Source organism: Labeo rohita, unplaced genomic scaffold, assembly GCF_022985175.1.
Source record: "Labeo rohita strain BAU-BD-2019 unplaced genomic scaffold, IGBB_LRoh.1.0 scaffold_328, whole genome shotgun sequence".
Taxonomy (NCBI): Eukaryota; Metazoa; Chordata; class Actinopteri; order Cypriniformes; family Cyprinidae; genus Labeo; species Labeo rohita.
In genome coordinates, this window is record NW_026129246.1 from 10383 (window position 1) to 33740 (window position 23358).

General features: G+C 41.2%; 1 protein-coding gene across 1 annotated transcript; it reads right to left on the minus strand.

The window, feature by feature from the left end:
• Nucleotides 1–4070: 4070 nt before the first annotated feature.
• LOC127160337 (B-cell receptor CD22) lies at nucleotides 4071–21808 on the minus strand. Its single transcript, XM_051102982.1, has 11 exons — nucleotides 21750–21808; nucleotides 21522–21590; nucleotides 21033–21404; nucleotides 19923–20240; nucleotides 19323–19577; nucleotides 19075–19168; nucleotides 18865–18916; nucleotides 18546–18722; nucleotides 12675–12851; nucleotides 10809–10985; nucleotides 4071–4320 (listed from the first exon to the last, which is right to left on the minus strand). The coding sequence occupies exons 1-11, from the start codon at nucleotides 21769–21771 to the stop codon at nucleotides 4120–4122; spliced, it is 1914 nt and encodes a 637-aa protein (XP_050958939.1). The 5' UTR covers nucleotides 21772–21808; the 3' UTR covers nucleotides 4071–4119.
• Between the last annotated feature and the right edge of the window lie 1550 nt (nucleotides 21809–23358).

Sequence of the window (23358 nt, forward strand, 5' to 3'; positions counted from 1 at the left end):
GGGCCTACCCATCCGTAGCCTCAAAACGGCAGTATGTAGGCTCCTCCGGCCTGCCAACCAGGTGACTTCTCGATCGTCAGCCTCCGCCAGATCTTAGCGCCTATTTTGGGGGGGTCTTCAGCCCGGCGGCTGTCCTCCACTCTATTGCTTTTTGGGGGGTTCTCTGGGTTCGGGCCATTCCTGAGCTCGGAGCCCTTCCCCGGACAGCACGCCAAATATGCATTACTATACTCCGGCTAATTATATGTAGGCGTGAACTCGTGAAATGATGTTTTATTAACAAGGTGTTCACTCAAGTTAATCAACGTTACAATTTAAGTACAGCTGAACTTGCCTCTATCCATTTGATGGTTTATCAGCATCCCACCACCACCCCATCTCCTCACTCCTCACACGAGTTCTCACTATACCTAGGGGGGTTCTCTGGGTTCGGGCCATTCCTGAGCTCGGAGCCCTTCCCTGGACAGCACGCCAAATATGCATTACTATACTCCGGCTAATTATATGTAAGCGTGAACTCGTGAATGTATTATAATTGTTGTTATGATTATTCATGAGATGATATAACATATTATAAGGTTTTTATAATGCATTATGCATTCATTATAATGCCTTATAAATACCATTATAATGTATTATAAATAGGGGCTTCATAGAAAGTGTTACCCAAAATGCTTTTACATCATTCTGATAGACTGAGAATGAGCTGAAAATGATTCCTTATCCTATGAGGTCATCTTGTGTTCATCCTTGGTATTATAGTCTTCTTCTGCTAGTTTACATGTGTAATATTTTAAATGTTTTTGCGGTCTCTGAAAATATGGTAAACATATTTCCTAAGAATGACTTGTTTTTCATATGTAAAAAGTTGTGAAGAGTTAGGATAATACACTTTAAATGCACTCTGTCTCTCTCTGTCTCTGACAGCCACCCTCCCCCACTGTCAACACTCACACTTACACACACACTTAACGCACACACACAGAGTTAGAGTGAGAGAGTTAGAGTGAGATCAGATGTTTAATAGTTTTTTTAATTTTCTATTTTTAGTTGACTATTTTATATTGATGGATCTAAGCATTTATTTCTCAGAATGACTAGTTTTATGTATGTAAAAAGTTTTGAAGTGTTTGGATGCTGCATTTTAAAATTACGGTTATGTTTTTTACTGCTACTATAAAAAAAAATCACCATAAATCAACCGTTCAAGATATCCCAAATCCGCTCACAATTTAACATCTTCAGTATGTTGGCATCATGTTGACAAAGTTTGGTCTGAACTACTTATTCCTGCTTGGAGAAGTATGAATTTGTTTATAGCCTGATTTTTCCAAAAATCCACATTCAAATCAAAATAGCCGACTTCCTGTTGGTCGCAGCTAATGGGTGTAAATTAGAAAGTTGTCCAGCTTGATGAGACTAATATACATACCAAGTTTGGTGTCTGTAGCTAAAACTAACCCCCCAACTTTTGACAAAAGGTGGCGCATTAGAGCGTCTCCTCCACACCCATTTATGAGCCTTTGCCAGTGTCTAACTATCATTAATACTGATGTGTGTGTTGAGTTTCATGACAATCTAAGCTTATTAAGTGCCTCAAAAACACAGGAAACAAATGTTAAAGTTTGACACATTGCCATGGCAACAGCATTTAATGTATCCACGATCCCTTTACAGATTCTTATCGGCCATGTTTTGACATTATTCTGATGAAGTTTGAAGCAAATTGAGTAAAAATAAGCATGTGATATCAAAGCAGTTTTAAAAGAGACACACTTCCTGTTGCCAGTTGGTGGCGCTATAACTTTGACTCCTAATAGTCACATCTATGTGATCGGCATCATACACCGAACAAACCTCTGAAGTTTCATTCGAATCAGACAATGTGTGCAGTAGTTATTAGCCATTTCCTGTTTCTCATTTCTCGCCATAATTTCAACGCCTCGCCACGGCTAAACCGTTCGAGATATCAAAAATCCCCTCACAATTTTTCATCCCCAATGTCTTGAGATCAGTTTGGTGGCAGTTGGGTAAAAAACCTAGGACTAGTATATCAAATTCCAGAGCATGCGTTTTTGACAAAACCCAGAATAACCAACTTCCTGTTGGGATTTGCTAATGACATAGAGTGCGAAAGTTGTTCAACTTGATGAGTTCTATATGTGTACCGAGTTTCATATGTGTACGTGCAAGTATGTGTGCTATATGACCCTCCAAATTCCAGGGGGCACTGTAGAGTCCCCTTGCCACGCCCATGTACTAGTCAAAGTGTGTGCCAATTTTCAAGAGTTTTTGAGCATGTTAAGGGCCCCAAAACTCCCCAAAACCTTGAACAAAAAAAAGTCTTAATAATAAATATAGCTGCAAGCAGCGATGACGGGCCCTCGCCGCCAGCGCATCCGCAACCCTGGTGCCATCAGAAGAACGGTGCCCAGCGGGCACATGCATTAACAGTATCCCTGTACCAGTTTGGATTGAAGGGTTACAGCAATGAAAGGGTTAAAATCAAAATGCTTTTAAGTCATTCTGAAACAATGAGACTGAGATGGGATTAGAGTTAAAAAGATTCCTTATCCTATGAGGTCATCTTGTGTTCATCCTTGGTATTACAGTCTTTATCTGCCAGTTTAGAAGTGTGATATTTCAAATGTTTTTGCGGTCTCTGAAAACATGATAAACATATTTCCTAAGAATGACTTGTTTTTCATATGTAAAAAGTTGTGAAGAGTTAGGATAATGCACTTTAAATGCACTGTGTCTTCTCTGTCTCTCTCTGTCTCTCTCTCTCTCTCTCTCTCTCTCTCACACACACACACACACACAGCCAGTTAACTACCCCCAGTCACACTTACACACACACATACTCACACCATCCTAGCAGACTTCCTGTTGGTCGCAGCTAATGGGTGTAAATTAGAAAGTTGTCCGGCTTGATGAGTCCAATATACGTACCGAGTTTGGTGTCTGTAGCTAAAACTAACCCCCCAACTTTTGACAAAAGGTGGCGCTATAGAGCGCCTCCTCCACGCCCATTTATGAGCCTTTGCCAGTGTCTAACTATCATTAATACTGATGTGTGTGTTGAGTTTCATGAAGATCTAAGCTTATTAAGTACCCCAAAAACACAGGAAACAAATGTTAAAGTTTGACACGTTGCCATGACAACAGTATTTGAGCATGTTAAGGGCCCCAAAACCCCCCAAAACCTTGATAAAAAATAATAATAAAGAAGAAGAATAATCCTAAGGAAAACAATAGGGCTCTCGCCCCCAAATCGTATTAAACAAGAAAATTCAAATAATAAATAAATAAATAAATAGGACCAGCTGGATGGCAAAAACAGTGCTGGTAGTACCTCAAAAGTGATTGGAATCAAATAACTTGACCATGCCAAAAGAGTTGAAAAGAAAGGTTTTGAGTGAGGAAAAGAAGGGTTGGCAGATGGATGCAGTGAGCATCATGTTGCTTCCATCCTTAAAATTTCAAAGAAAGCGGTTCATAGGAACAAGATCAAGCTGCAGACATTAGGGACAACAAAGCTACAGACCAGCAGAGAGATGATCTGGTTTTGCTTCAGTAAGGCTAAAATAAGGCGCATTTGTCTTTGTGAAGGGTGCATGAATCAAGCCACAAACAAGGTGCTTTATAGGGTTAATATCTACTTTATGAAATCAGTCAGATTTTAAGCACTACATATTAATAATAAAAAAAAAGTTTAACTACATCACACAAGATGGTATTAGTTACTAGAAAATATAGGGCTGGATCATAATCAGATGTTTGAATTCAGGTAATGAGTGAAAAATGAATGAAGAGAAACTGGGAAAAGTGAAAAAAGTTTTACAATTACAGAATACTTCAGTGACATTTAAACACCCGACTGGAAGACTCTGGAATCACCATGCAGAAAAACGGTCCCCAAAAAGATGTGGCTACATAAAAAAAATCTACCTAATAAATCAGTTCTGTGATACCTAATATAACATAATATCTATTTTTTATTATTATTATTATTATTTTTTTTTTTTTTTTTTTCATATTGGATAGCATTGAACATGACACAAGCTAAAACATACTACATTTATACATTTCCTCATAATTTATTTATTCTAATGCAAACTAACTCTTCCCTGAAGCACAGACCTCGGCATATATTGTCTCTTGTCCTGAGATCTTCTCTGTGTTGCTTTTGGTTTGGGCAGTGGAGAAGTCAATCTCCCCATAGTGGATAATGTCATTCTCATCCTTTGGCATCTCCAGCTCTTCATCCATCACAAAAGCACTATTAGCAAAAATGGAGCTGACCTGTTTTTCCTGACACTGAAAGAGAGAAAAAAAAACATGACCATTTCTGGGGATCTGTTGTCTTTATTTTTTGTTTTCTGTACATAATTCATATAAAATATATAATTTGTGTAACCAAGTGTTTAAACTGATAAATATCTATTGTCTTACATTTATATGCATCATTGGAATTCAACACACCTGCAACGCATAAAAAAACCTCTCCAAACAATGGTAATAATTTAGCAGTTAAATCTATTACACAAACACGCATGTTAAACATGAGGTCTGTATCCAGTATAGCATTGTTTTGATACCCGAGATTTGAAGCACCATTTCTCTGGCATTTTCTAAAGCACATAAATTATATTACTGTGGCTTGGCTTAATACACAGTCTAACGGTCTAAAGAAATCCCATTTTAAACCTCTTATATTGTCCCTTACATTTTTTTATTTCAGCTAGTGCAGATGACTAAGTGAAGTTATTTCAGGGAAAGAGTGAAAACAATAACTATATTTGTTATAAACAAATCTAAACAACATTTTTCCTGAAAACAACATTGGTAAAAATAAAATAAGTATATATGTATATATATATATAATGTGACAAGGGTTAACCGAAGAAGAGGTCGCTGCTGTTCGTCTGCACGCTGCTCAGCACGTTCCACTACCTGACCCACGAGCCCAAGCCGCCCGGCTGATTCCAAAAATGACGGCCCATGACGATGTGGCGCTGGCACCTCTTTTGACTGGAGAAGCACAACGCACATATTTCTCAATGCCCCCAGCGTTGGCAGCCAACTACGGTGAAGTGAAACGGGAAATTTTAGCGCGGCTCGGCCTGTCTCCTATTTGTGTGGCCCAGCAGTTCCATGACTGGGAATACAAGACCCAGGTGCCAGCCCGTGCCCAGGCAGCCGAGCTCACCCGCGTTGCCCAACACTGGCTGCTTGAAGGAGAGCCTACAGCCGCTCAGGTAGTGGAACGAGTGGTCATCGATCACCTCCTCCGCGCCCTCCCGCGATCCCACCGGCGGGCGGTGGGAATGAGAAACCCGGCCACCATCCTCGAGCTCGTGGAGGCGATCGAGCTGGCAGATGCTGTTCAACATCGAGAAGCGGGGGATAGAGCGCCGCTGTTCCCCCGGAGGGTGGTCCAGGAGCGACGCACACCGGAGGGCACCCCGCGCACAGTCAGCAGACTGGCGGCACCCACACCGCAGGATGAGCCGATGCCTACAGCTGAACCTACTACACCACCGCGGACGTGGCTGGCGGGCTGCATTGTGCATCAAACCCCACCTCCGGCGGCCCCTGAAGCTGACATCCTTTTAAATGGAAAGCCTATGGTTCTCTAGGTTCTCGACTCGGGTAGCGCGGTCACCCTCATCCAGTCTCGGCTGTGCCCGCCCCATCCAGGTCAGAAAACACTGCTACCAATTACTTGTGTTCACGGGGACACTCGCCAAGTTCCAGCACGTCGTGTGACCATCGCCGCCACCTCTGGCGCCTGGTCCGTCGAGGCTGGACTGGTAAAAGATCTACCGGTGGCCGTGCTGCTCAGAAGAGATTGGCCGGGCTTCGAGCGCCTGCTGGCCACAGTCACTCGGCCTGCCAGCCCGCGAGGAAACCGCCACCGCCGTAGGCATCCCCAAGGACTTCGTCGCCGCCTGGCCCTGCTAGCATCGGACAGCGGGAGAGATGGTGAGTCCCCCTCCCAAAGTACTAATCTGTTCTATGATGTATTCCAACAGGCTTCCGGAGGGGGCTCGTTCGCCAAAGAACAGCGGGAGGACGATCGTCTCAAGCATTGCTGGTCCCAAGTATGAAATATCGACGGCAACGACGTCCTCCCACGGCCCCATCCTCTCCCGTATTTCATAGTTAAACAGGGTCTGCTGTACTGTGTCGCTCAGCGAAGGGGGGAGGAGAAGGAACTCCTGGTCGTTCCCCGGGGCAAGACGGAAGCCGTCCTGGAGCTCGCCCACGCTCATCCGATGGCAGGTCACTTAGGGACCGGGAACAGCATCCAGCGGATCCGGGATCGCTTTCACTGGCCGGGCCTGGACGCCGATGTGAAAGCCTTTTGTCAAGCCTGCCCGACCTGCCAGATTACGGCGCCCCGGACTCCTCCTCCCAGTCCGCTCATTCTTTTACCCATCATTGAGGTGCCCTTTGAGCGCATTGGATTGGATCTTGTGGGGCCGTTGCCGAAGTCTGCCCGAGGACATGAGCACATCCTGGTCATCGTGGACTACGCCCCCCGCTACCCTGAAGCAGTCCCCCTGAGGAAAGCAACAGCGAAAGCCATCGCCCAGGAACTGTTTCTGTTGGCTAGTCACGTTGGAATACCGACAGAAATCCTGACCGATCAGGGAACGCCGTTCATGTCCCGGCTGATGGCTGATCTCTGCAGGCTGTTGCGGGTGAAGCAACTAAGAACCACGGTCTACCATCCACAGACGGACGGGCTTGTGGGCTTGAGATCGAGTCATGGTTCTGGTCCCAACCTCAAATTGTAAGTTCCTGGCGACCTGGCAAGGACCATATACGGTTGTTGAAAAATTGGGTCCGGTCACCTATCGTCTGCGGCAACCCGGACGAAGACAAACTGAACAATTATATCATATAAACCTGTTAAAGAAGTGGCAAGGGACCAGAGACCAGCTCGCAGCGCTCAGTCTCACCGATCCCGTGGTTGTTGACATCAACCCCCAACTGTCGGCTGCCCAGAAGACCAAGCTACAGCACCTGGTCAGTCAGTTCCAGGATGTGTTCTCCTCCCGGCCCGGGCAGACCAACGTCATCCAGCATGACATCAGGACGCCCCCTGGACTGATCGTCAGGCAACGGCCCTATCGAGTCCCGGAATCTCGTCGGCAGGCAATCGAGGAGGAAATCCAAGAAATGCTGAAGTTAGGGGTAATAGAACCATCTCGCAGCCCGTGGTCCAGCCCAATTGTGATGGTTCCAAAGCCGGATGGCACCCTCCGCTTCTGCAACGATTTCCGGCGGCTGAACGAGGTGTCACAGTTCTACAGTTACCCCATGCCTCGGGTTGACGAACTTCTGGACCGGCTGGGGAGAGCCCGGTATATTACCACACTGGATCTGACAAAAGGATACTGACAAGTACCGCTTACAACTGTGGCCAGGGAAAAGACCGCATTTTCCACCCCCAGCGGCCACTGGCAGTACCGGACTCTTCCCTTCGGGCTCCACGGGGCCCCCGCGACGTCTCAGCGCATGATGGACATCCTCCTGCGGCCGCACCAAGCCTATGCGGCTGCCTACCTGGACGACGTGGTGGTCCATTCCGAGGCATGGGAGGACCACCTGGACTGGTTGCGGAGGGTGCTCTCGGAGCTCCGGCGGGCTGGACTAACCGCCAACCCCCGCAAATGCCACCTAGCGATGTCTGAGGTCAAGTACCTGGGCTTCCAAGTCGGTCGCGGCCTCATCCGTCCTCAGGAGAAGAAAGTGGAGGCCATCCTCACCGCTCCTAAACCGGAGACGAAGTCCCAGGTACGGGCCTTTTTGGGGTTGGCGGGCTATTATCGCTGTTTTATCCCTAACTTCTCCTCCTTAGCCGCCCCCCCTGACAGATCTGACCAGGAAGGGGCAGCCTGAGAAGATACACTGGACCCCGGCTGCCGAAGAAGCTCTGACTCGGATCCGGACGGCCCTGACGTCAGCTCCCGTGCTCCGTGCCCCGGACTTCAGCTGCCCCTTCCTGCTGCAAACGGATGCTTCCGACTCAGGATTAGGAGCGGTCCTGTTTCAGGTCCAAGAAGGTGAGGAGCATCCCATCCTTTATATCAGCAGGAAGCTGTCCCCCGCTGAGAGGAATTACGCTACTGTCGAGAAGGAAGCCCTGGCCATCCGGTGGGCAGTCCTGGAGCTGCGTTACTATTTCCTGGGCCGCAAGTTCACCCTGGTGACCGACCACGCTCCCTTACAGTGGATGGCTCGAGCAAAGGACACCAACGCCAGGGTGACTCGCTGGTTCCTTGCGCTCCAGGACTTCCACTTCGAAGTCCGCCATCGGGGCCGGGGCCGACAATGCCAACGCAGACGGACTCTCACGGAGTTGGACAGCTTATGCAGGTCTGTCAGGGGTCATTCCCCACCCACCCCTAATCTCACTCCTTCTATCTCCATGCGTTCCCAGGGCCAGAACGACGCTTGGGGGGGGGAATGTGACGAGGGTTACTGGGCTCATCAGCGTCGCCCTGGCTACAAACCAGCTGCACCTGCCCGTCCTCATCACCAGCGATCGGCCACCGCTGCTGGCTCATTACCGGCCCGGCTTTATAAGCCACATGCTCGCTACAAACAGACAATCTGATGACTGGAGCTGAAGTGACGGCTAAACTAATCTCTGTTCTTCTTCCTCTTAGAAAGCAGCGAGTGACCGATCGCCCCACTGGAACACCACGGGACACCCACTTTCACGTTCACGAAAAGGACACCGAGCACCAGCCGCACCAGCCGCACAGCTTCCCCACTCACCTTTCATTCACAAGTATTGTTAATAAAATCCACCCTCCGGGGGTTCTTCACCCAAGCTACCTTGTCGAGTGATTCTTCTCCCGTGACAATATATATAGATAGATATATACATATATATATATATATACATATATATATATATATATATATTTTTTTTTTTTTTTTTGGAATCACTATGCAGAAAAACTGTCCTCAAAAAGATGTTGCTACATAAAAAAATGTACCTAATAAATCAGTTCTATGATACCTAATATAACATAATACCTAATTTATTATTATTATTATTATTTTAATATTGGATAGCAATGAACATAACACAAGCTAAAGCATACTACATTTATATTTAAGCTAAAGCATACTACATATGACCATTTCTGGGGATCTGTTGTCTTTTTTTCTGTACATAATAAGCAATTACAGTGAAATGCATGAGAGAGTATTGATATTTGCTTATAATGGGGGGTTGGGGGGTGCTGTTGTCTGGATTAATGCAGCATATACTGGGAATTTGTAAATGGACAATGTAAAGTCAGTGCGTTTACTTTGGAACTTTTACAATCAAAACTAGTAAGTCTAATTCATATAAAATATATAGTTTGTGTAACCAAGTGTTTTAACCAAGAAATATCTATTGTCTTACATTTATATGCATCATTGGAATTCAACACACCTGCAACGCATAACAAAAAAAAAAAAAAAACCTCTCCAAACAATGGTAATAATTTTGTAATACTTTTATTCTATTCATTATTTAAACTACTTGACTCAAAAACTGGGAAACACTGTTGGCTGTTGTGTGATGGCAGTTTAATCTATTACACAAACACGCATGTTAAACATGAGGTCTGTATCCAATATAGCATTGTTCCGATAGCCGAGATTTAAAGCACCATTTCTCTGGCATTTTCTAAAGCACATAAATTATATTACTGTGGCTTGGCTTAATACACAGTCTAATGGTCTAAAGAAATCCCATTTTAAACCTCTTATACTGTCCCTTTTTTATGGCCCTTATATTTCCTATTTCAGCTAGTGCAGATGAATAAGCAAAGTTATTTTAGGGCGAGACTGAAAATAATTTCATTTATTTCAACTATATTTGTTATAAACAAATCAACAAAAATTTTTGCCTGAAAACAACATTGGTAAAAATAATATAAATATATATATATATATATATATTTTTTTTTTTTTTTTACTGTGTGTCACGATTACAATACATTTGCTTTCACCCCTTTACAAAATATTAATAATAAAAAAAGTTTAACTTCATCACACAAGATGGTATTAGTTACTAGAAAATATAGGGCTGGATCATAATCAGATGTTTGAATTCAGGTAATAAGTGAAAAATGAATGAAGAGAAACTGGGAAAAGTAAAAAAAAAAGTTTTACAATTACAGAATACTTCAGTGACATTTAAACACCCGACTGGAAGACTCTGAAATCACCATGCAAAAAAACTGTCCTCAAAAAGATGTTGCTACATAAAAAATGTAATAAATCAGTTTTATGATACCTTATATAACATAATACCTAAATATTTTTCTTCTTATTATTATTATAATCTATTATACTCTAAAAACTGCCGGGTTAAAAACAACCTAGTGCTGGGTAAATATTGGACAGAGCACATGCTGGGTTGTTTTGACCCAACGATTGGGTTGTTCTGACACAGCGATTAGGTTGTTTTGACCCAGTGGTAACCCAGCCACTGGGTGAAAACAACCCAATCGTTGGGTCAAAACAACCCAGCATGTGTTCTGTCAAATATTTACCCAGCACTAGGTTGTTTTTAACCCAGCGGTTTTAGCTTGTGTCATGTTCATTGCTATCTAATATGAAAATAATAATAATAAAAAAAAATTTAGGTATTATGTTATATTAGGTATCATAAAACTGATTTATTAGGTACACTTTTTTATGTAGCAGTATTTAGAGTGACTACATTTATACATTTCCTCATAATTTGTTTATTCTAATGCAAACTAACTCTTCCCTGAAACACAGACCTTGGCATATATCGTCTCTTGTCCTGAGATCTTCTCTGTGATGCTTTTGGTTCTGGCAGTGGAGAAGTCAATCTCCCCATAGTGGATAATGTCATTCTCATCCTTTGGCATCTCCAGGTCTCCATCCATCACAAAAGCACTGTTAGCATAAATGGAGCTGACCTGTTTTTCTTGACACTGAAAGAGAAAAAAAAAATAATACATGACCATTTCTGGGGATCTGTTGTCTTTTTTTCTGTACATAATAAACAATTACAGTGAAATGCATGAGAGAGTATTGATATTTGCTTATAATGGGGGGTTGGGGGGTGCTGTTGTCTGGATTAATGCAGCATATACTGGGAATTTGTAAATGGACAATGTAAAGTCAGTGCGTTTACTTTGGAACTTTTACAATCAAAACTAGTAAGTCTAATTCATATAAAATATATAGTTTGTGTAACCAAGTGTTTTAACCAAGAAATATCTATTGTCTTACATTTATATGCATCATTGGAATTCAACACACCTGCAACGCATAACAAAAAAAAAAAAAAAAAAAAAAACTCCAAACAATGGTAATAATTTTGTAATACTTTTATTCTATTCATTATTTAAACTACTTGACTCAAAAACTGGGAAACACTGTTGGCTGTTGTGTGATGGCAGTTTAATCTATTACACAAACACGCATGTTAAACATGAGGTCTGTATCCAATATAGCATTGTTCCGATAGCCGAGATTTAAAGCACCATTTCTCTGGCATTTTCTAAAGCACATAAATTATATTACTGTGGCTTGGCTTAATACACAGTCTAATGGTCTAAAGAAATCCCATTTTAAACCTCTTATACTGTCCCTTTTTTATGGCCCTTATATTTCCTATTTCAGCTAGTGCAGATGAATAAGCAAAGTTATTTTAGGGCGAGACTGAAAATAATTTCATTTATTTCAACTATATTTGTTATAAACAAATCTACAAAATTTTTTGCCTGAAAACAACATTGGTAAAAATAATATATATACATATATATATATTATTATTATTATTTTTTTTTTTTTTTTTTTTTTTTACTGTGTGTCACGATTACAATACATTTGCTTTCACCCCTTTACAAAATATTAATAATAAAAAAAGTTTAACTTCATCACACAAGATGGTATTAGTTACTAGAAAATATAGGGCTGGATCATAATCAGATGTTTGAATTCAGGTAATAAGTGAAAAATGAATGAAGAGAAACTGGGAAAAGTAAAAAAAAGTTTTACAATTACAGAATACTTCAGTGACATTTAAACACCCGACTGGAAGACTCTGGAATCACCATGCAAAAAAACTGTCCTCAAAAAGATGTTGCTACATAAAAAATGTAATAAATCAGTTTTATGATACCTTATATAACATAATACCTAAATATTTTTCTTCTTATTATTATTATAATCTATTATACTCTAAAAACTGCCGGGTTAAAAACAACCTAGTGCTGGGTAAATATTGGACAGAGCACATGCTGGGTTGTTTTGACCCAACGACTGGGTTGTTCTGACACAGCGATTAGGTTGTTTTGACCCAGTGGTAACCCAGCCACTGGGTGAAAACAACCCAATCGTTGGGTCAAAACAACCCAGCATGTGTTCTGTCAAATATTTACCCAGCACTAGGTTGTTTTTAACCCAGCGGTTTTAGCTTGTGTCATGTTCATTGCTATCTAATATGAAAATAATAATAATAAAAAAAAATTTAGGTATTATGTTATATTAGGTATCATAAAACTGATTTATTAGGTACACTTTTTTATGTAGCAGTATTTAGAGTGACTACATTTATACATTTCCTCATAATTTGTTTATTCTAATGCAAACTAACTCTTCCCTGAAACACAGACCTTGGCATATATCGTCTCTTGTCCTGAGATCTTCTCTGTGATGCTTTTGGTTCTGGCAGTGGAGAAGTCAATCTCCCCATAGTGGATAATGTCATTCTCATCCTTTGGCATCTCCAGGTCTCCATCCATCACAAAAGCACTGTTAGCATAAATGGAGCTGACCTGTTTTTCTTGACACTGAAAGAAAAAAAAAAAAATAATACATGCCCATTTCTGGGGATCTGTTGTCTTTTTTTCTGTACATAATAAGCAATTACAGTGAAATGCATGAGAGAGTATTGATATTTGCTTATAATGGGGGGTTGGGGGGTGCTGTTGCCTGGATTACCGCAGCATATACTGGGAATTTGTAAATGGACAATGTAAAGACAGTGCGTTTACTTTGGAACTTTTACAATCAAAACTAGTAAGTCTAATTCATATAAAATATATAGTTTGTGTAACCAAGTGTTTTAACCAACAGATATCTATTGTCTTACATTTATATGTGTCACAAACACACACACACTGAGATGGAGGAGACGAGAGGTGAGTGGCAAACCAATCCAATATTTTATTAAAAGGTTGTAACGATGACAAGCAGGGTAAACAGCAGAAGCAAGAGTTCTTAACTGAATGGTTTTGTAGAGTTGAGAGGATGCAGAGTCCGAGTATTGAGCCACGCCAATCTTCAAAGCACAATGTAGCAGTCCACGTGGAAACAGCATCGAAACCAGGAAGAAGCATGTGAACGGTAGACCAGACAATGAGTGAATGCGTGAGTGTCTCTTAAATAGGGCGTGGCTCAATGAGGTCCAAGTGCAACGTATCTGAATTCGGTTGATGATGAACGAGTGGGCGGTGCTACCGGAGGTGTGGCAGATGGAGGTGGCTGTGGTGAATGCCTAACACTACCCCCTCCTCCAGGGGCGGCTCCCGACGCCCTTACACGACTGCGAGGGCAACCACGACTTCGAGGGGCAGGACAATCCGGATGGTCCCGATGAAAGTCCGAGAGCAGCGTAGGGTCGAGTATATCATCTCTGGGGACCCAGGATCACTCCTCTGGTCCGTACCCCTCCCAGTCCAATAAGGTATTCTAGGTGGCCTCCTCGACGTTGCGAGTCCAAGATCTTGTGAACCGTATAGATGGATGGTTGGTCCAGGACTTCAGGAGGAGGGGGTTCTGCTTCAGCTCCTGGAGGTTCTGTGGCAGAGGGATAGAAGGGTTTAAGGAGTGATACATGCAATGTGGGGTGAATGCGGTACCTGGGAGGGAGCTGAAGCTGGAAGGTGACATCGTTGATCTGTCTCAGGATTTTGAACGGACCAATATAGCGGGGACTCAGGGCTGACGCAGACGAAAGTCACGGGTGGATAGCCAGACCTGATCCCCTGGTTGGTAAGTGGGTGCAGGTCTTCGTCTGACGTCAGCAAACCTCTTGTGTTGACGACCCGCCCGGTGAAGATGGTGATGAGCTGAGTCCCACACTCTCTCGCTCTCCCGAAACTAGTGGTCAACAGCTGGAACATTGGAGGGTTCCTCCGTCCAGGGGAACAGCGGAGGCTGGTAACCAAGTACGCACTGGAATGGTGTAAGGCCGGTGGTATCTTGGCGTAAAGAGTTCTGTGCGTACTTGGCCCACAGGAGGAACCTGCTCCAGCTGTGCTGGTCCTCGTGACAGTATGCCCGGAGGTAACGTCCCAGCTCTTGGATCTTTCTCTCTGTCTGGCCATTGGTCTGTGGATGATAACCAGAGGAGAGATTCACAGAAACACCAAGAAGTTTGAAGAAAGCTTTCCATACGTGAGAGATGAATTGAGGTCCCCGGTCAGTTTTTGGAACAGCAGTTTCCATCGGCGTGGGCAACCCCTTTAAAGGGAAAAACTTGCACATTTTAGAGAAGCGATCCACCATCACTATGATACAGGTGTTACCTTCGGAGCCCGGGAGATCGGTCACGAAATCCACTCCTATATGGGACCAGGACCTCTGTGGGATGGGTAGCGGTACCAGTTTTCCTGTAGGAAGTTGACGGGGTGAGGTAGACATGGCACAGACAGAGCAGCTCTGGACGTACCTGATGGTATCACGGCGCATACTGGGCCACCAGTATCGGGTTTGAAGGAGCGAGAGGGTCCGTTGGCTACCTGGGTGTCCAGAGCCCGGAGATTGATGAGCTGCGCCCAGAAGGGTTAGTCGTTGGGAGTGAGGAACAAAGATTTTTGCTTCTGGGCATTCCGGCAGAGCGGGCTTCTGGAGGGTGGCTTGCCTGATGTTGTCGTCTTGCTCCCAGAGGATGGGGCTGAGGATCAGGTTGGTAATGGGTTCTGGTTCAGCAGGGTGATCAGGAGAGAACTGTCATGATAGGGCGTCAGCGGATACGTTCTTGGAGCCTGGTCGATATGTGATCTTAAAGTTGAAGCGTGTGAAGAATAAAGCCCATCGTGCTTGCCTGGGGTTGAGCCTCTTTGCCTCTCTAAGGTATTGGAGGTTTTTATGATCTGTGATGATGGTAAATGGATGAATTGAACCCTCAAACCAGTGGCGCCACTCCTCCAGGGATAGTTTGATAGCCAGGAGTTCTCTATTGCCGAGGTCATAATTCTGCTCCGCCTGGAGACAGCTTCCGTGAGTAGAAGGCACAAGGATGGAGGAGAGGAGGCTCGCCGACCGCTTAAGACAACACTGCACCCACTCCAGTTGTGGAAGCGTCAACTTCAATGGTGAATGGAAGTTCGGGATCTGGGTGATGTAATAAGGGTGCGGTGCTAAAATTCTCCTTGAGCCGCTGGAATGCTTCGTGAGCAGAGGGGTTCCAGTTCAGAGTCTTCGGTTTACCCCTCAGGAGGGAGGTTAACGGAGCCATGATGGAACTGTAATCCTTGATGAAACGTCTGTATAAGTTGGAGAAGCCGAGGAAATGTTGAAGCTCTTTGACAGTGATAGGTTGTGGCCATTCCTGGATAGCAGAAACCTTCCCCTGATCCATCTGCACGCCCTCGGCAGTGATGATGTAACCCAGGAACTGAACAGATGGACGATGAAATTCGCATTTTTCGAGCTTGAGATAGAGACTGTGATCACATAGTTTTTGAAGGACCTGCTGGACGTGCTGGCGATGTTCGGCCAAGTTCCGGGAGTAGATCAAAATATCGTCAATGTAGACAACCGATGGAGGAACTCCCGGAACACCTCGTTCATAAACGTTTAGAAGACGGATGGGCTGATGGATAAGCCGTACGGCATGACCCGGTACTCATAGTGGCTGGTAGGGGTCACAAAGGCCGTCTTCCATCGCGGCGCGAATATCCGGGTTCAATCCTTGTCTGTAGGCTCCCAGCAGCGGTCTCGTTCCAGCCACTAGCCGCCACCACCGTACGGAAATGGAGAGTGTAATCATTCACAGAAGAAGTACCTTGTTGAAGACGGAAGAGCTGGTCGGAAGTGGTGAGTGTACCGGTGGTCGTGCTAAACACTTCGGAGAAATGATCCGTGAACTGTGAATGATGGGATTTTCAGAGATCCAAATAGCTTTTGCCCATTGTAGGGCCTTACCGGTAGAGATATAAGGAAGGCGACCTTAGCATTCTCCGACCGAAACATTTGTGGGTGCATCTGGATGAACAGGTTGACTTGAAGAAGGAAACCGCTACACTCAGCCGAAAACGTAGCGGGCATGGCCATGGGAGATCCTGAGACAGATGGCAGCGCGTTGTTTTTAGCAGTCTGGTCTTCTGTCACAAACACACACACTGAGATGGAGGAGACGAGAGGTGAGTGGCAATCCAATCCAATATTTTATTAAAAGGTTGAAACAATGACAAGCAGGGTAAATAGCAGAAGCAAGAGTTTTTAACTGAATGGTTTTGTAGAGTTGAGAGGATGCAGAGTCCGAGTATTGAGCCACGCCAATCTTCAAAGCACAATGTAGCAGTCCACGTGGAAACAGCATCGAAACCAGGAAGGAGCATGTGAATGGTAGACCAGACAATGAGTGAATGCGTGAGTGTCTCTTAAAGAGGGCATGGCTCAATGAGGTCCACGTGCAATGTATCAGAATTCAGGTGATGATGAACGAGTGGGCGGTGCTACCGGAGGTGTGGCAGATGGAGGTGGCTGTGGTGAATGCCTGACAATATGCATCATTGGAATTCAACACATCTGCAACGCATAAAAAAAAAAAAACTCTCCAAACAATGGTAATAATTTTGTAATACTTTTATTCTATTCATTATTTAAACTGCTTAAAAACTGGGAAACGCTGTTAGCTGTTGTGTGTTGGCAGTTAAATCTATTACACAAACACGCATGTTAAACATGAGGTCTGTATCCAGTATAGCATTGTTCCGATAGCCAAGATTTAAAGCGCCATTTCTCTAGCATTTTCTAAAGCACATAAATTATATTACTGTGGCTTGGCTTAATACACAGTCTAATGGTCTAAAGAATCCCATTTTAAACCTCTTATACTGTCCCTTTTTTATGGCCCTTATATTTCCTATTTCAGCTAGTGCAGATGAATAAGCAAAGTTATTTTAGGGCGAGACTGAAAACAATTTAATTTATTTCAACTATATTTGTTATAAACAAATCTACAAAAAAATTTGCCTGAAAACAACATTGGTAAAAATAAAATAAAATTATATATATATAACTTTTACTGTGTGTCACGATTACAATAAATTTGCTTTCACCCCTTTACAAAATATTAATAATAAAAAAAAGTTTTACTACATCACACAAGATGGTATTAGTTACTAGGAAATATAGGGCTGGATCATAATCAGATGTTTGTATTCAGGTAATGAGTGAAAAATGAATGAAGAGAAACTGGGAAAAGTGAAAAAAAGTTTTACAATTACAGAATACTTCAGTGACATTTAAACACCCGACTGGAAGACTCTGGAATCACCATGCAGAAAAACTGTCCTCAAAAAGATGTTGCTACATAAAAAATGTAATAAATCAGTTTTATGATACCTAATATAACATAATACCTAAATATTATTATTATTATTATTATTATCTATTATACTCTAAAAACTGAATTAGAACTTACTAGTTTTGATTGTAAAAGTTCCAAAGTAAACGTCTTTACAGTATTCCCAGTATATGCTGCAGTAATCCAGGCAACAGCACCTTTTTATTATTATTATTTTCATATTGGATAGCAATGAACATGACACAAGCTACTAAAAACTGCTGGGTTAAAAACAACCTAGTGCTGGGTAAATATTGGATAGAACACATGCTGGGTTGTTTTGACCCAACGATTGGGTTGTTTTGACAAAGTGATTAGGTTGTTTTGACCCAGTGGTAACCCAACTACCGGGTGAAAACAACCCAGTCGTTGGGTCAAAACAACCCAGCATGTGTTCTGTCCAATATTTACCCAGCACTAGGTTGTTTTTAACCCAGCAGTTTTTAGTAGCTTGTGTCATGTTCATTGCTATCCAATATGAAAATAATAATAATAAAAAGGTGCTGTTGCCTGGATTACTGCAGCATATACTGGGAATACTGTAAAGACGTTTACTTTGGAACTTTTACAATCAAAACTAGTAAGTCTAATTCATATAAGATATATATTTTGTGTAACCAAGTGTTTTAACCGATAAATATCTATTGTCTTATATTTATATGCAACATTGGAATTCAACACACCTGCAACGCATAAAAAAAGAAATCTTTCCAAACAATGGTAATATTTTTGTAATACTGTTATTCTATTCATCATTTAAACAGCTTGACTTAAAAACTGGGAAACGCTGTTGGCTGTTGTGTGATGGTAGTTTAATCTATTACACAAACACACATAATACCTTTTTATTATTATTATTATTATTATTATTATTATTATATAACTAACTCTTCCCTGAAACACAGACCTTGGCATATATCGTCTCTTGTCCTGAGATCTTCTCTGTGATGCTTTTGGTTTGGGCAGTGGAGAAGTCAATCTCCCCATAGTGGATAATGTCATTCTCGTCCTTTGGCATCTCCAGGTCTTCATCCATCACAAAAGCACTATTAGCATAAATGTAGCTGACCTGTTTTTCCTGACACTGAAAGAAAAAAAATACATGACCATTTCTGGGGATCTGTTGTCATTATTTTTTCTTTTCTGTACATAATAAACAGTTACAGTGAAGTGAATGATATAGTATTAATATTTGCCTATAATGGCACTTCCTAGTAGAAACATACCTGATCTGAGATGTCAGTTTCCCTAATAATGGATGCCTTTACTTTTTGAAATCTGTATTAATAAGAAATGCAGAAAACTGTATAATAGAAACTGGACCACCATATTGTGGGCACCAGATTTAGTTAAATTATACTTATTCTGAAGTCTTGTTGCTCCATGCAATGATCAGGATAATGGAGCTTCAAAAATCACCATTTTACTGTACTTACCTTAGAAAATGTGTTACCAGAAGAACAATCAAAAGAAATGCTGAAATTCCTATTACACAACCAATGATCAATGACTCTGTGATGATCAGTGATTCTAGATTGAAAACATTAAGCTAAATTAGTTGGTTCCGTAAGCTGTACTGTGTAAAAAAGCTCAATTATAAAACAGGAGCTACCCATGATGATCATTAGATAATTTTAGTATCTGTAGGCTACATACTAATAGCATATATCTGTATTAAACTCACCAGCCACAATCAGCTGGATCTCTTCTGACGTCTGATTACCATGTATGTTTGTTGCTGTGCAACAGTACCAGCCTCCATTGTTTACATTAAAGGTCAGTTGTTCTCCAAAATACAGCTCTTTCTCCTGTCCCCGTTTGTACCAAGTGTAGTTAATTTCATTTGGATTGGCTTTGCTTTTGCAGGTCAAAGTCACATTAGTGCCAACAGAGACTGAATTAGATGGGTTGACGGTGATGTGAGTTTCTTTTGGAGAAACTTTAAAGCAAAATAGAAACATTTGTAAGTAAACTAGACCCAAGATGTATGTTAAAGATTGCTTCATCTGGAAAGCATCTGTTATGTACAAACATCTGATAGACATCTTGAAGCTGTCATTTTTACATACATTCTAAATCATGAACATCTTAAAGACATCTTCTAAACATCTATTTGACATCTGATAGGAAAGTATTAGAAACACATTGTAGATGAGCAAACATTCTAAAAAAAAATTGTCTTGCAGATGTAAACACAGACGTCAAATAGATGTCTCTGTGATGTATGTGCTAGTCATCCGAACATAATGTTTATGCAAAAGCAAAAAGACTCCAAAATTCTTACACAGGACTTGTAGCATCACGGTGGTCTCCACAGATGAGTCATTAGATGAATTTCTTGGATATGTAGCAGTGCAGGAGATGTTCTTCCTGTGATCAATGTGTGAAGCTTTAAAGATCACATGTGAAAACATTGACTGGGTTTTATTAGGTTTCTCCTGTAACTGTGTTGTAATGTTTGCAGATTCAGGGACGTTAGACCAGGATATTGTAGGAGGTTGTTTGGGGCAGGGGGCTTTAGCAGAACAGCTCAGATTGACTGTAGTTTTCTCCATCACTGGTTGCAGATGAGTGGGTGTAAGGATGGGAATCTCTGGTACATCTACAGGGCAAAGAGTACACTGTACAAAACACTGCAAAATTAAATTGTTCTGCATGTTACATAATTACGCCAGTAGATGGCTAAAAGTGATTGACTTTTTAAGTGAGAAGTTAAATAATTTACTCAACTCACAATTCACAAATGAAACAAGTAGCTTTTTTTGAGTCATTGAATTGTTCACTCACACATTTCAATAGACAAAATAAATAGTAAACACTTTCTTTTAGAGGCAAGTTAATATTAACTTTTTTGAACTTTTGTATAATAGCACTTTAAAACAACAACCTAATTGTATAATTTTAATTTAGCACAGTATGTTGCATTATCTTAGAGCTATACATTTCACATACTAATATTCATTGTAATTCCAGCAGTCTGTGTGCCCACTTTGCACATATTTCAAAAACCATTACATTTCACTGTAGACATTATTGTAAGTTTCTCTTTTGCTAATTTAACACTGTTTTTTCCCTTCTTTTTTTTTTTTTTTTTTTTTTTTTTTTTGCTACAGTAGGTATTTTGGCATGGGGCATTTTAATCGCTCTAACAAGGAGAAAATCCCAAATTCACAATCCTTTCCCAATTAAGTTACTAAAAGACTAGTGATTGAATCATCTTAAAACCTAAGGCATTTTACCAATTAAAGGTATGAGAATACATTTCGTTGGGAGATGCAACAAAGATTACACGTTGTTGATGAACCCATAAAATAGTCAATGACTATCATAAGTCGTAATTAGAGTAATTTCACTGCATAAAAGAACAATATAGTTTACAGAAGACCTTTCTTACCTAAGACAGAAATGTAGATGGGGCTGTATTCATATGTCCATTTCCATTCCACTGGATTCTTCATTTCCACCCTAAAGTAGAAATTGTCTGAAAGATTGTTCATGACATTATAGAAAACAGAGGTACATCCATGCTGACTAAGATTTCCAAGCATTTCTATTTGATTAAATCCTCTTGTGATGTTTGAACTTTTATCAAAAACCACCAAACACTTTGTCAAGTCATAAGCAAGGTGGTTCTTTATCCAACAGCCAAAAATAGTTTTTGTGTTTTTCAGTTCGTCCTCTGGTGCATCAAATGTACAAGGTATCTGCACACAAGAGCCGCTGAGTGCTGTTATTCGTGTAGGCAAATGTACACGAAACCGATCAGCTGAAAACAGAAAAGTAGTATAAACATACAGTCACACATTAAAATCATTTGTTTACATAATTATTGTAAAACTTGTTTCCTTATTTCATATTTTTTAATTAGATAACACTGGCTTACTTCGTCCATTATTAGCTTGCACTGGCAAGAACAGAAAAACCATTAAAGAAGTGACAAACATCCCAGGTGCTGTAGATACAAACATAAACATGAATACATTAGTATTTCAATTTACGAAGGCACTTCACATGTGTGCAGTGTTTTGTTTCCCCCTTTTTCATTTTTTTATTTTTATTTAGTTTTTTTTTTTTTTTTGGTAAAATTGATAGAATGATAGAAAAGCCTCACCTACAGCAGGACAGTCCATCATTCATTCAGAGTAAAATTAAGTCCAGCACTATTTCCTAGTATACCTGTGTATTCCTGTGAACGTGACTGCGTGATGACGCAGAGATAAAACTCTTTCTAGGACTTCAAATGTGTGTTTTTAACAGGTGAAACAATCACCTTTGCAAATCTATGTAAATCATTCAGCATTAGAATATCATGTAACAGTTTTTTTCCTACCTTAAACACAATAGTTTGTTGTATTTCCTCATGCAAACATGTTTATCAACCCAACAGCATGGAACAAAGGCTTTAGTAACTTAATGAATACTGTTCTGAAATAATTTAATGATGTAGCACCATGGTTAGAAATATGGGTAGGCAACAACAACAGAAAAAAAGATTATATAGATATATATGACAAAAAAAAATAAAAAAAATAAAAATATGCCAGTATTTTCTGTAAAATAAGTAAATTAGCCAATTTTGTTTAAATGAATGATTGTAGAAATGGGTACACCCTAGATTTAATTCAGCAAACATATAATATTCTAGTACTTAGTATGTCCTGTAGAACTTTAAGTACACTGCTCTGACCCTTTTTGGCACTGTACACTGTACAAGTTCATGACAAAATGCCACATCTGTCCTGTTTAACTCCTGGAGGACGACCTCCTTAGATGCCCTGGTCTTTAATGGGAAGTGTTGCTCAGCTCATCAATACAGAATCCCCCACAGCTGCTCAAGAATGTTAAGAATAGGTGAAATATATGTCCACTGAAGGATTTTCACCTTGGGAGAATGAATATCTTCGTTGTCATGTTGAAAAAATAGAGAGTGTAGCATCTTCTGTTTCAATTTTTCGTATTACATCAAACAGTGGTGTGTAAATTGATGACAGCACTGATAAAACACAACTCCCTCAGACCTACAGAACTCATACATCCCTATATAGCTTTGCTACAATTGAACCACACTGTGGGTACCAGGCTCTCACTGTACTCCTCCTCTAGCAACACCAGGACACTTTGGATGCTTTTGGATCCTAAATGATTGACTTAGTCTCTTGAGACAAGAGTATGGATTCCCAGAAGTCTATATTTTGCAAATACGGGCCTTGGAAGAGTTTAAATGAGTTTATTGTGCTTTGGCTATAGGTACTTCTAGTGGTGACAACAACTATCCATGACACTGTGTGTCATACTCTGTGAGATAAAGTATCACGCATTTAAAACATTTTTCTCCCCATGTTCATTAAAATACTGAAAGGAAATGTTCTAATGTTTTGTCCCTTATTAAAGTGATTCGACTGTTAAGGGCACTATCAGCTCTGAACTCCTCTTCTAACTGAAATCGCTTTCATTTGCCCTCCTTGAATTTGCCTGGTGTAGCACTCGTCTTCTGCTTCTTTTTAGCCGACCCTTTTATTTCAGGCTCCTATAAAAAAAAAATTAAAAAAAATGCCCTTTTTCTTTAAACAAATAAATTAATCACTGTATTATTCTTCTGAGTTTTTCTATTCACAATATAGTTAATACAACAGTTAGTTCCAGTTATTACTTCCTCCTACCTTGCGCTTAGAGAAAATTGATCCGGTTACACTAAAGAATGGGTCCAGTCTGCCCTGGGT

Excerpts from the sequence above, each read along its gene's own strand:
- LOC127160337 (XM_051102982.1), bottom strand. The coding sequence starts at position 21,771 with ATGATGGACTGTCCTGCTGTAG. Across the intron at positions 19,169-19,322 it reads GATCCAGCTGATTGTGGCTG|AATCACTGATCATCACAGAG; the intron begins GTGAGTTTAATA and ends TTTTCAATCTAG. Across the intron at positions 10,986-12,674 it reads AAGAGACGATATATGCCAAG|TGTCAAGAAAAACAGGTCAG; the intron begins GTCTGTGTTTCA and ends TTTCTCTTTCAG.